The sequence below is a fragment of the Nicotiana tabacum genome, chromosome 17 (genome assembly GCF_000715075.1).
Source record: "Nicotiana tabacum cultivar K326 chromosome 17, ASM71507v2, whole genome shotgun sequence".
NCBI classification, from domain to species: Eukaryota; Viridiplantae; Streptophyta; class Magnoliopsida; order Solanales; family Solanaceae; genus Nicotiana; species Nicotiana tabacum.
The window spans coordinates 140,295,906-140,310,418 of record NC_134096.1 but is presented as its reverse complement, the minus strand read 5'-3'; the positions used below and the strand labels follow the sequence as shown (position 1 = coordinate 140,310,418).

At 34.3% G+C, this 14,513-nt stretch overlaps 1 protein-coding gene and 1 non-coding gene across 2 annotated transcripts; both read right to left on the bottom strand.

Annotated features, from left to right (window-relative positions):
* Positions 1 to 766: 766 nt before the first annotated feature.
* On the bottom strand, positions 767 to 838 carry TRNAE-UUC (transfer RNA glutamic acid (anticodon UUC)). Its single transcript has one exon. It is a non-coding gene; the product is annotated as a tRNA-Glu (tRNA).
* A 2,057-nt stretch (positions 839 to 2,895) lies between these two features.
* On the bottom strand, positions 2,896 to 4,788 carry LOC107797949 (protein FD-like). The gene is made up of 3 exons (XM_075235205.1): positions 3,832 to 4,788; positions 3,426 to 3,507; positions 2,896 to 3,286 (listed from the first exon to the last, which is right to left on the bottom strand). The coding sequence occupies exons 1-3, from the start codon at positions 4,371 to 4,373 to the stop codon at positions 3,215 to 3,217; spliced, it is 696 nt and encodes a 231-aa protein (XP_075091306.1). The 5' UTR covers positions 4,374 to 4,788; the 3' UTR covers positions 2,896 to 3,214.
* Positions 4,789 to 14,513: the final 9,725 nt, after the last annotated feature.

Genomic DNA, 14,513 nt, shown 5'->3' with positions numbered 1-14,513 from the left:
CTCGAGGCAGCTCCTCGTGCCTATGAAATCTGACATGCCCGATTTCGATCGTATTCAATAATGTTAGACCAATCTGATTGGGAAAAGGAAACCTCCTATTAAGCTGCTGACCTAACACTTCAAATTTATTCCAAAAGGCAGAGATTAAAGAGGCGCTAAGAAAATACTGCCACAAAAGAGGAAGAAGGAGAGGAAAAGTTACTTTCCCTTTAAAGAATTGGGATTGTCCAAGACTTTGAATTGGATCACTCCCCTACCAATTTCGGTGAAGCGATTATCAATTTCCGGTCTGCTTTATCTTTATCGTCAATTTGCTATCGCCAACCTATTACTTTCTCTTTAGAGGAAAAGTTAATAAACTGATAGGACAGAAGAATATAACTTTACTGTTTGACCTTTTCTTTGGCTTTTAACTTAAACAAGTTGACTGAGATAAATCATAAGTATTCTAAACTCCTTTAACGTCAACAGGATGAATTGCTTTTTCCTATTAATTGAAAAGGGATCAAATAATGTCAAATAAGAGAAGACCAAACAAATATACAAAAGAAATAATCCACAACTTCTTGCTTTTCCTAATTTCTCCTCATTTTCTCTCTTTTAATTTGGATAAATTCTTTTTTGTAACTCCCAAAAAGCTTTCACAAATTCTCTCGTAATTACCCTTCCTAGTAGGCGACATTACGCCCTTTAGTATTCTCGTTAAAATTGAGTTAAACTAATGTTTCGGCAGTTAACTTGTGAATTTACCGGGAATTAAAAAGCATTCCGTTACCGGGAATCGAACCCGGGTCTCCTGGGTGAAAGCCAGATATCCTAACCGCTGGACGATAACGGAATTGTTATTCAGCTTGTCCGATTTATTTATACCACTTACCAATAATATTTGGTTAACAGTTGCTCATTGATAACCAATTCTGCACATGGAATAGCATCAGTCAAAACTTATTTTACGAAGTATTGAAGATGGAGTTGTAAACCAGCCATATATTCAAGCGAGCTTGAGTTCGAGCTTCAATTTGTTCGTAAAACCAATTGACATCGAAATGTTTATAAACTTGCTCACGTTTTCATTTACACTCATAGTTTTTGAAATTATTCTCTTTACAAACAAAATAACAGTTTTCCTATTGAATTATACTTGGGAGTTTTCATAATAGTTTAATTTGAAAAATGAGAGAACAGTACATGCTGTTTTTGAAACAAATTCGAATTGTTTAGAGGGTTTTGATTGAATTACCTAATCATATATTTGAACTTTCCGTGGAATTGATTACCAAGCAGATATATAACTGACTTGTGAATTATGATTATGCTGTATAAACAGTGTCATTTTTATGCCATTCAGCTTTCCCAGGGAGAGAAGCATAATACATCCATTGTGATGCATTAATTCTCCAACTTTAAACATGGTACGAAAGCAGTCCATTGGATAACAAAAACTGGATCCATATTCTTTTAATTGTTCCAACCAAAACCTCTTTTGTCGTATACAATGATGTAACATGAGAAAAAGGAAATCCAAAAGAAAGAGCAGATAAAAAAAGAGATGCATCATTTACAGATGTCAGAACCTAGTTAAAAGAATGGTCCCACATTAACACATCTGTTAACAACATGGGCTAAGGTTCCAATAGACATGGATGGTATCATTTGACTGTTGAAAAGGACTCCTCATTTTTGGGTTTTCTCCTTTTCAATCAATATATAATTGGAATAGAAGAAACAACACATAAATGTCAAATGACTTTTACTTTGACTGCAAATTTCCAGCATTTTCTAAATACTTTGAATAATAAAAGATTCACAATTCCTTTAAATTAGCTTTTAACATTCAAACTATGTTTTAAATTTTATGTAAAATTAAGATGTGTATCTTTTCACAACAAGAGCACCATACTTTCGAACAAAGTAGTACGTCAAAATGCAATAAGAGAAGGCATCAAGCTTCACTATCAAGGAACACAAGTACTAATAATATGGATCGCAGAAAAAGGAAAAAGAAAATAGTAGCATGTTTGGTCAAAATATTTTTTGTCAAAAGTATTTTTTTTTTCAAGTTAATGTGTTTAGTCAAGTTTTTAGAAGTAAAAAAAAAATACTTTTGAGAAGGTTAAAAAAAATACTTTTGAGAAGGTTAAAGCAGAAGTAATTTTTGAGAAGGTTAAAAAAAAATTTCTTCCAAAAATATATTTTTTAAAAAAATATTTTTAAGAAAATATACTTGAAAACACTTTTAAAAACTTGATCAAATTCTAATTATTGCTCAAAAATACTTTTTAACTTAATTAGTCAAATACAAATTATTTCATACTATAAAAAAATAATTTTTAAAATAAACCTACTTTAAAAGCTTGGCCACACACGTAATAATACTCCAAGCAAACTTTTGGGTCCTAAATTAGTGACAATTGATGGCACATCAGATCAAAGAAAATTAATGAACGTTATTTCCCAACAAAAGAAGCCAGTTCAATCTCCTCCCCCACAAACAAATGATTCGCCAACTTTTTACTGTGTGATGCTACTTAACACACTCTATTTCAGCCAACCTATAACACTACAGACAGTACGACATAACACGAGGTCTCGTCTTCTCCCAACCACTCACTTTACTTTATTTTTGTATCCCATATTCAAAATTAATAAAAATGCTTTCTACTAAGTAGAATATTTTTCTTCAAACTCGAAAGCTTAAGTTAAGTACGAAGAAATAAAAAATCTATTGTGATAAGCTACTCGAAACTACTTTAAAATAAAAACTAGGTAGGCACAGATAAAAGGTCATGCCTACTTTAGAAAACTAGAGGTAGTTGGAAGAAATGAATGCAGAGGGACAGAAATGGTCCAAACTACAAGCGCCAAATATGATATGGAGAGGACTCACAAAAGAGGGAAATAAAAATTCCAGCTTGTTTGCTGGTGCTATTTTTCATTGCCATAAAAGACTAAACCGTCTTCCCATTTGAATTGCCCTATACTTTCCTTAAATCCCAACCTATTTCTCCTTTTTAGGGGGAGAGAGAGATATTCATCGGCCGGCCCACAAGGCCACAATCAAATAACAGTTGATTTTACAAAAAGGGCAAATGGGAAGAGTAGCAGAAATAGTTTTTAATAGTAGTAGCAATAGGGTAGAATTAGCACTTGACAATTAAGTCTTCTAAAATTTACTAAAGTAGTAGACTTTTTCTCAAACTTCCTCTGAGGTTTCTCAAAATGGAGCTGTTGACGTCCGATAGAGAGACTTCTTTTTGGGAACTTGAACAGCTGCTTCTAAGCGTAACTGGCCATATGAAAGAGAACAACAAGTTAAAATGATGAGTCTGTTATATTTCTGTTTTCTAATTAAAGAAATCACTAGTTGTAAACATAATGAATAATGTCAGTAAATGTAAGAGCAGAACATGGTAGAAATAAAGGACCTGTTGCTGCTGCTTCTTGAGCCTGGCATTTTCTTCTAATAAATGGGCAACTTCCAGTTCCAACTCGTTCATATAAGCCTGCAAGTATGGAGAAAGATCGAATGAGACAAAAATAAGAGAGAAAACTCAAACTTATTTTCAAAACCAAGAAGACATGTATAAAGAAAAGGAGGAGCAAAGATTTAAGAATAACTAGATTCATCCACGTGCAATGTACAAAATGTTCATGCCCTTGAATGTTTTTTTTTTATATGTAATGTCCTCTTCTGTTTTTTATTATTATTATAAAGGGACAATGCCCATCTTTAGTCGAATGAACATAGTGTATTGCTAAGAATCGGCAACGCAACAGAAAACATTTTTAAAACAACATATGATTAAAAGAAAATGCTAGCTACTTTCCTGCTTTCTAGCCCTTGATCTAGCAGCAGACTCACGGTTCTTGATCATCCTTTTATTTCTCCTGTCCCCTGCAGAATTATTCTCCATTTCAGGAATCCTTTTTCTTCCATTAGCAGCTGAAGAAGCCAAGCCCTCAAATGGGACTTGAGAAATAGGTGTTGGTGGGCGCAACATTGAGTTTTGACTAAAGAAATGAAGCTCTGGAACTGAGTTCAAATTCAGCATAGTAGTAGCCGGAACAGGAGAAGCTGCTGGTGGTGGTTGAGGGTCAGTAGCAAAAGGCCGAGCTAAAAAATCTTGTAAAATCATGCCACCAAAATTAGCAGTTTGATGATGATCATGATCTCTAGAGTAAGTAGTAGTATGGTCTTGAAGTGAAGAAAGATTAATGTCTTTCCAAACTTCTTCCATGGTTTTAAGTCTTGGATTTAGGTGATGATTTGAAGGAGAAAATGGAGAACGAGATGAAGAAGAAGTAGTAGAAGATGATGATTTGGAAGAAGAAGAAGATGAAATGCCCCTGCTGCTACTGGTTGATGACCACATTTTTGGAGAAGCAGAGAAGAAAGAGTAAAAAGGGGAAAACTTTATTGAGAAAACGAATTTAGAATGTACTCTTAACTTCTGGCTACTACTTTCTTTCTAGTACTAGCACTAACAATAAAAAGAGACACAAAAATTCCTCACAACCAACTAGCCCTTAGACGCAATCTCGACGGAGGGGAGGCAAATACAAGTCACAAAATGGTGATGTCTGCTTTTGTATTGTCATGTCGAAATGGTACGATAATCCACGCGCCTAAATATGTAACGCTTTGGCGGTGAGAGTACTAACATTTCTCTAAAGTCACCTTAAAAGTACCAAGTTGGGAGAAGAAGAGAAGAGGATGAAGAATGAAGCCACTGAAATCATCTAAATAAAGCCATTTGATTTGAACAGGTTACGTTTGGGAAGAAAAAAAGAGGACTCGTCTTAATTTAGTAAAATTTATTTCCTTGTTTTACGAAATGCAACAACCTAGCTAGTGAACTACTTCCAGGATTACTAAGTGGCTATATCAATCATAATTCATTAAAGTCACGTCATAAGAATTTGGGTTGAAGTTATTGTTAAATATGAATTTGTTAGAAAAAGTAGTTATAACACAAACACATTTCAACACTTAGGGTTGTTTGGTACGAGGTATAAGTAGATATAATGTTGGTATAAAATTTTAATATCACCTTAATACTTTGTTTGGTTAGTAAATCTGGTATAAGTTATCCCGAGATTAAAATTAGTATCGGGATAATTTATACATTGTAGGGGGTGGGGTAATTAATGTCGGGATAACTTATACCTTCTTCTTAGAAATTATGCAATTATCATTTTAATACAACATACTAAAACAGTAGATAAAAAATAATACCAGGATAACTAATCTCAGCATAACTAATCCCAGCATAACTTATCCCAACATAACTTATCCCCGTATAAGCCGTATCCAAACTAAACGACCCCTTAAAGAAATAGGAACAAAACGGTAAGAGTTCCAAATCCAAGGGGACACAAGGTTCCCTGCCAAACAAAAATATAAAAAAGAAAACAAATGAAGAAAGCACTAATAACTTGTTTGGCCAAACTTTTTTCTTGGCCAAAAGTACTTTTTTGTCAAAAATACTTTTTTTTAAAAAATAGAAGTGTTTGACCAAGCTTTTTGAATGAAAAAAAGTATTTTTGAGTAGAAACATAAGCAGTTTCTAAGAATCAGAAAAAAGTAGCTTCCGAGAATCACTTTTTTAAAAAGCACTTTTGAAAAAAATACACTTAGAAACACTTTTTAAAAGTTTGATCAAACACTAATTACCGCTCAAAAGTATTTTTCAAATTGATTAGCCAAACACAGGCTGATTTTCGCCGAAAGTACTTTTAAAAAAAATATTTTTGGAAAAAATACTTATCAAAATAAGCATATTTTAGAAGTTTGGCCAAACAGGCTATAAATAAAGCAAATTCAAGTGGTATTTCATTTCAACACATGCATTATATAAAATTGATGTTCTAAATCGGATAACAATTAAATTTGTAACTGATTTTAAGGATACACAGATTAGTTTGATACAAAACAATAAATTGGGTTAGAATGAATAAATAGAAATGCAAAAAATTCAAACCACGCGAGGAGGATGATTCCAGCTTTATTGAAATATTCACCCTCAATCCGGGCTCACGGTGGGCAATATTGATGAATGAAAGAAAAAGCTTAGAATAACAGACAAAATAATAGTATATTGTCTTGGAATGCATGTTACAATGTGTTTAATGAATTATTAGACCCTCTTTTATATAGTAGAAGAATCCTACTCTAAGTACAACTTTATAAAAGGTAAAAAGTCTTCTGTTTAACTGATTGCTGGTTCTACATCGATACGTGCCGAGATTTGCACCATGATATCCGTCCGGTCGTTGATATTACGGCCTTCTATTGGTCGTGCTTGATTGCCCGATAATGTTCTCCGAAGTCTCTTAGTATTTAGATCGATCTCGAATTATGACCCCGATATTCTCGAGGGTAGACAATTAGCCACCGGACACTGATTAGATGAGACCCTTGCTTCGATTCCGATCCTTCACAATCATATTTCAAGCTCGTTTAACCTTGTTGGAGGCCAAAGTGTATCATGAGCTCAGTTTTTTACCCGTATACAAAGTCCCCTCATTTCTCGAAAAGCAAGATGACGAGAAACGACATGAGTATCCCGATTCATTCTTCAATACACCATGACATAAACGATAAAAATCCTGAAAACGTCTCGTCAGTCATGTCATAATGGCATTAAATGCGCGTCAGTCGCCTGTCGGCTATCCCTAGAGGCGAAACGTCGCGAAACCACTATAAATAACCCCCTTTTTATTCATTTTTTCACTTTACATCAAACCATCTACCCTCGTAACCTTAGGATTTCACTACTCCTTTTCACATTCTAGCATTTTTACTTTCATTATTCGAGGTTCCTTTGAAAATTTTACTCATCATCCACTCAAACCAACACATCTGAGCTTCCAACTTTTAACCTTTTCTATCTCCTTGAAGCTTTCCCTTATAACAATGGCAAAAACCTCAAAATCCGTTTCCCAAAAGGTTGCTTCTACCTCCCAAATGACTGCCGGAACCAATAATACTATTTTCGATGTGGTCGACCTCGGGAGATCCGCTGCTAACGTGGTCATCGATGAACCGGCTCCTAAACCTACCTTGAAGATGTTCATTCCTGGGAGTTGTTCGGTTGCTGATGACTTTAAGGTCGCAAAACTCTCCTCGGTGCAGGGTCGGCGTGAGGAGGCATCGAGATTTATTTGCTCGATCACCGAAGACGATCCCCCCTCAGTCTGAAAAGACTGTAACTGGACCGATAAAGACATAGTGCTCCCCGACTCTAAGGAGTCCATTACTACACACGTTGAAGGATACCTAAGTGTCTACACTTATCCCTTTACTCTGGGCCCGGTGGATCCGATCATCATAAACTTCTGCAAGAGGTACGAGGTATGTATCGGCCAAATTCACCCTTTACTGTGGACTAACAATGTCCATTCCCCATTTCATGAACGACTAGGGTGACAAGACCAAATGTAGCGGTTCCCCGAGCTGATGGATCATCGGAGCATACCTCTGACATTCATTGCATTTTCGCACGAACTTCTTTGCGTCTTTTTCCATATCGATCCAGTAGTAGTCGGCTCTAATTATCTTCTGAACCAATCACTCGGTGCCTGAATAGTTCCCGCATGTGCCCTCATGGACTTCCCTTAAAACATACTTGATGTATCCCGGCACTAGACATATAGTGAGTGGGCTACCGAATGCTCTTCTAAATAGGGTACCGTCTTCAGATAAGCTGAACCGGGCCGCCTTCGTATGCAGAGCTCTCGATTATTTAGGATCCGAGGGAAGTTTTTCGGTCTTCAGGTAATCTATGTATTTGTTTCTCTAGTCCCAGGTTAATCTTGTCATAAACAGAATCTTAAGAAGCAGAAAAGCTTTCTGGAAAGAAGTAAGAAGCTGATTGTAATGTTGTAAAGGCCAAAAGGTCAATTTTGAAAAGAGCCAGTGCTTCCTCTTGAACAGAGCTCCTCGCAAAAATTTCAGATCATTGAAGAGGAACAAAAAAAAAATGATAGTTTTCCTACCAAGTACCTACGAATTTGTCTTGGCATGGCCTTCCCCCACTACCGATTTCATGAGTTATACGATCGTTCCCGAGTTGAATTCGTCGTCGTCGATCGACGATCCCAAGTTAGCAATAGTGTCGGTCTCGCTGTTTTGATCCCGAGGTACATGTTATAAAGTCCATTCCCTGAACCGATGTAACGTTACCTGTAGTTTATCATGGTATCTTCGCATTCGTTCCTCTTTGACTTCGAACGTTCCATTGACTTGGTTCACCACAACGAAGGAATCACACTTAGCTTCGACCACCTCAGCCCCAATGTTTTTAACCAGTTCAAGACCTGCAATTATGGCCTCATACTCGGCCTCGTTGTTAGTCAGTTTTACAATTCTAATAGATTGCCTAACTACATTACTCGTCGGTAGTTTTAGTACGATGCCAAGTCCGGACCCCTTTACATTCGAGGCACCGTTCGTAAAGAGAGTCCAGATTTCGGAAGAGGTCCCCGAGTTCAACAACAACTCCTTCTCGACCTCAGGAATTAGGGCCGACGTGAAGTCGGCCACGAAGTCCGCCAAAATATGAGACTCGATAGCGGTTTGGGGTCGATATTCGATGTCGTACCCGCTGATCTCCACGGCCCATGTGGCCAATCGTCCCGAGAGCTCGGGCTTATGCATTATGTTTCTTAAGGGGTAAGTAGTCACAACACATACATGATGGCATTGAAAATACGATTTTAGCTTCCTAGAGGCGCTAGCAAAGCGAGTGCCAATTTTTCTAGGTGAGGATACCTAGTTTCGGCCTCGCCTAGAGTTCTGTTAACATAATAGATAGAAAATTACATACCTTCCTCTTCCCGGACTAGGACTCCACTTACTACTACCTCGGATACAGCTAAGTACAAGTACAACTGTTTATCTGGCTTCGGAGTATAAAGCAAATGTGGGCTTGAGAGGTACCGCTTGAGTTCCTCTAGGGCTTGCTGGCACTCCGGGGTCCATGAGAAGTTCTTCTTCTTCTTCTTCTTCTTTAATAGTGAAAAGAACCGATGGCTCTTGTAAGAGGACCTTGAGATGAATCGACCCAAAGCGGCTATGCGCCCGGTTAACCTTTGAACGGCCTTGACATTATTCACAACGGTTTTGTCATCGATGGCCTTAATCTTATCGGGATTAATCTCGATTCCCTGGTTGGACACCATGAATCCAAGGAATTTCCTATACCTGACTCCGAATGCGCATTTCTCCGAGTTCAGCTTCATATTGTATTTCTTCAATATGTTGAAGGTTTCCTGCAAATGTTTCAAATGGTCCTCTACTCACAGGGGCTTAACCAACATATCGTTAATGTAAACCTCCATTGATTTTCCTATTTGCTCTCCGAACATCCGATTTACTAGACCTTGGTAAGTGACACCGACGATTTTTAGTCCGAATGATATCACGTTATAGCAGTAGGTACCGTATTTGGTGATGAAGGACATTTTTTCCTGATCGTCCGGGTCCATCCGAATTTGGTTGTACCCAAAATAGGCGTCGAGAAAACTGAGGATCTCGTGATCGGCCGTTGCATTGATCATGCAATTGTTGTTTGGTAGAGGGAAAGAGTCCTTGGGGCATGCCTTGTTCAACTCTTTATAGTCTACACAGATTCTTAATTTATTCACCTTTTTAGGGACTACTACTACTAAGTTTGCTAACCAATCCGGATACCAAACCTCCCGGATGGACCCTATTTTCAGGAAGCTAAAAGGGTGGTTGAAGTCAATACCCATATACCGTATATATATCTATATGTAGAAAGAAAAATAGCCAAGTGCTAGGTAGGAACTTAGAATGTGAAATTCAAAAATCGCTATTTGTGGCTATTCATCCTTGTAAGCAAGCTTGCTGCCTTGTGCGAATTCTTTTTAATATCTCGCCGGCTTGCATGAATAACACATATTATGAGTGACTTATCACTGAGGGTTGAATGTGTACTTGAATACTGTATAGAGTCTTCATATTCTTTTATATTCTGAAGGATTCCTTATTCCAAAAAAAAAATAAAAGAAAATCCACTCAATAAATTTATTTTTCGGCAAATGGCCAAATATACCCTACTACTTTTGAAAATGGTCTAAGAATACCCCTCGTTATACTATTGGGTTATCTATACCCATGCAGTCATACTTTGGGTTCAAATATACCCTTAATTTAAACGGAGGGATACGTGTCATCATCCTGTTGGTCAATTCTAAATATCTTCTAATTAATTAAAAAGTCATTAATCATACCCGAAAAGTAATTTTTTAAAGTAATTTTTTTTTTGTAAAAACTGGAAAAAACTGAAATTATTTTTACTAAAAACTGAAAAAAACGAATATATTTTTTTTTTCAGTTTTTACAAAAAACCTGCTTTAGAAAAAACTGAAAAATATTTTCTAAAATAATATTTTTGAAAAAACTGAAAAAAAGAAGAAACTGAAAATCAATTTTCTAAAGCAATCTTTTTTGTAAAAACTGAATTTTTTTAATAAAAACTGAAAAAACAAAAATATTTTTTTTCCAGTTTTTACAAAAAATCTGCTTTAAAAAAAGCTGGAAAATATTTTCTAAAACTATATTTTTGTAAAAACTGAAAAAAAACTAAAAAGCAAATTTCTAAAGCAGTATTTTTGTAAAAACTGAAAAAATAAATATTTTTTTTTTCAGTTTTTAGTTAAAAATATTTCAGTTTTTTTCAGTTTTTAATTCCTTTAGAGAATTGCTTTTCAGTTTTTTTTTTTCAGTTTTTACAAAAATATTATTTTAGAAAATATTTTTCAGTTTTTTTAAAGCAGTTTTTTGTAAAAACTGAATTTTTTTTTTTCGTTTTTTTCAGTTTTTAGTAAAAAGGTTTTTTTAGTTTGTTCCAGTTTTTACAAGAAAAAAAAAAATTATTTTTCGGGTATGGATAATAGGTCTTTTTAATTAATTAGGAGATATTTAAAATTGACCAACATGACGATGACACGTGTCCCTCCATTTAAATGAGGGGTATATTTGAATCCAAAGTATTACTGTAGGGGTATAAATAACCCAATAGTATAACGAGGGGTATTGTTAGATCATTTTTGAAAATAGAAAGGTATATTTGGGCCTTTGCCTGTTATTTTCTGGAAACATACATGACTACAATTATGGTGGGGCCTGGGGGGAGGGGTTCGGTTGTGTCAGATACAAGTGTTTATTCCATTGGGTATTACATGGATGGGCAGGACTGCTTTGTGACTCTTGGATTTTGGGCACCAACTCCTCAACATTGAAGGAAGGGAAGATCTCTCGACAGAAATCTTTCAGATTCTAATGGGACTAATAGCCCAAGCTTCTCCAATTAAAAAAAAAGAAAAGTGTCTCTTCAGAAACAGTTTTGGAATACAAAAAAAAAAATAGTTTTTCCCCAAAAATTTTTTCTTGAAAAATATTTTTGAGAAAAATATATTTAAAAATAATTTTTAAAAGTTTGGTCAAACACTAATTATTGCTTAAAAATATTTTTTAAATAAATTAATCAAACACAAACTATACTTTTAAGAAAGATATTTTTGAGGAAAAAAACACTTCTCAAACTAAGTTGATTTTTGCAATTTGGCCAAACAGGTCATGACCCTTTTCTTTAAATTTTTGGCTTTCACCTCGGAAAAGCATTAAAGAGAAAAGCTTAGGTACGGTTCAGAACTATCCGTTAACACTCTGTTAAAACAAATAAATAGAAAATAGGTTAGCTATATATGTAGAGATTAAAGGCTCTTTTAACTCATCATGTTACTTCTCCGAACTAATCTATATTTAAGACTAGTATTAAAAACAAAAGCCAGGTAAAAGCCTGTTCTCAATGCATGTTTATATATACCAACAGGCGACAAAGATGGTGAGATCAGGTACAACAGATATGTTAGTTTTACATTGAGCAATTATAGTATCCTTTAATTTAATTACTTGTTAAAAGCAGCCTATATTGAAGTATCTCTAGTGAATTATTTTGATTTATCCTCTACGTCAGTTGTACATTATAAATTGAACAATTTTGGTATCCTTTACTAGTAAAAAGCAGCCTATCTAGAAGTATCTCTATTGGAATATTTTGATGTCTTCTTTTTAGACGTCTTTCGAGATACAGCAAACAAAAGCTTAAATTTCACTTTATAGGATGTAATGATCCCCTTGAACTAAATTTAGCTTCATCTAATTAAGCCATTCATATAAGTATTACCAAAAGGCCCATGTCTATTAATCTATCAACCAGAGACTCAAAATTGAAACTACTCTATTCGTTGTTCACTTGTATCATGATTTTTTCTCCTCTTCTTTTGTTTTTTGCTTTGTGTAATATTTGTCTATTTATTTTAATTTTTTTGTCTGTTTTATGAAAAGGCACATGTACTGTCTCGAAAGAAGGAAGTCTTAATCTATTTTCATGGGTTATTATCGATAAATCTAAATATCTACAGCAGTTAAATCCATTGAATAAGTGTCTAAGCTTATGTTTATTCTAAAGACGGGTTACTACTGATGTACAATTAATATTAGAGGATCACTCAAATTGACAGTCTTAAGCGGATATAGGAAGAAGATAGTTCCTTTACAGAAAAATGGGGTTGAGAAGGAAGAAGTATGTGTGTGTTCATCCTCTCTGGCTCCGAATTCATAGAGATATTCACTATTAAATTCACATAAAGTTTAATATCTATACGGTATACACTAACAATATAAAATAACTTTTACACTGGTACGCTCTTAATGTCGATAAGTTAAATTCATTGAGATAAACTTGAATAATTTGTTAACACTGCTCCCTTTTGACTATAGATTTTGGTTTCAGTTGTTCAAAAAAGTTTTTTTTAAAAACATTATTTGTTTATGAAATATGTGGGAAAACAATTAAAAAATTTTAAGTTTTCAAAAACTGATTTAGGACAGTTTTTAAGTGAAATTTTTTCTTTCACTTATAAAATTTTAACTTTTTTTCAAATAAAATATATATCTACACATAACTTCAACTTTTAATTTTTTTTATTTTTTTTATTTTTAAATTTCAATTAATTCTATGTTCAAATGCTAGGTAAAACAATAGTAGGTAGTTTAGGGATCAAGACAGCAATAATAAAGAGATAAAGATGGATTCTCGGGTAGAGTTGCCACTGACAGGACTATGAACCAGGATAAGGCCTGAAAATTCATCTTTAGCTCGGCCCAATTTGCTAATTGTACTCTCTAGGGGTAGCTACTAATAATGTAGGTAAGACTAGACTTCTTTCAGCTAGCTTGCTAACACTTTATTAGCCCACATAAAATATGCAAATCTGTTGTACGTTGAAAATTCAAAGCTCAATTGAATTTTTAGACGCAGACTTCGCAATTTAATATTTTTTTTTGAAATTGTGTCTTTTAAATATAAATATGAGAAATTTTTAGAAATCACTGTTGATTAGTAACTATTAACTTTCTATAGTTACTATTAAGTTATTACAGTAGTGTATTCGCGCTGCTGTATTCATGAATACAGACAGCAAAAAGTGCCTAAAAATCAGGGCAATCCAGCAATACGCGCATGTATTCGCGCCATGTATTCATGAATACAACAACAAAAAGCGCCTAAAATCAGTGCAGTCCAGCTGTACGCGCATGTATTCACATGTATTCGCGATACTGTATTCATGAATACAACAATAAAAGGGCCTAAACTCAGGGCAGTCCAGCTGTACGCGCATTTATTCACATGTATTCGCACCATGTATTCATGAATACAGTAACGACAATCACCTTAAAAATAGGTATGTCCAGCTATCTAATAACAGAAATAATATCAATTAGCGTGATACACTCCTAATATAACTCAATAAAATTAATTCTAACATGCCTCATTATCAACCTAATTAATTAGAATAATTTTTCAGTTGTATATAACTTTTGTATTTAGTGTGTTTTAATTTATTTATTTTACTGTTGCATTCATTAGATTCAATATTTGTATTTACTATATTCTCTATTTTATATACAATGTATTCAAATGTATTTGTATTAACAGTATTTTAGTTATTCCTAATACATGTTATTATCGATGTATTCAGTATATTTCATTGGTTGTATTCACTGTATTTCTATTTGTATTCACTGTATTTTAAAATTAAATGTATTCACTGTTTATATTTTGTTCTATTTTAATGTTTGTATTTAGTGTATTTCAATATTTATATATTGTATTCATGCATGAATACAGATGTATTCAGCTGTATTGAAAAAATACAAACCTTAGAAATACATAAATACAAGAAAAAAATATATTTATGCAAAAATATAATGTATTTGAGTGAATTTGTACATAATACAATGTATTTATATCATTGTATGTGACTAAATAGCAAAGAAGAGAAGAAAGTTCGCCGGAGATGGCGTTTTTCGGCCAAGTAAAATATTGTATACATTATATTAAAACTAAAAATGTAGACGAACAAAAACCCCTCGAATTTTCTCCGGTGTAAAAAATATTACAGTATCCGTGTAGAGGAAT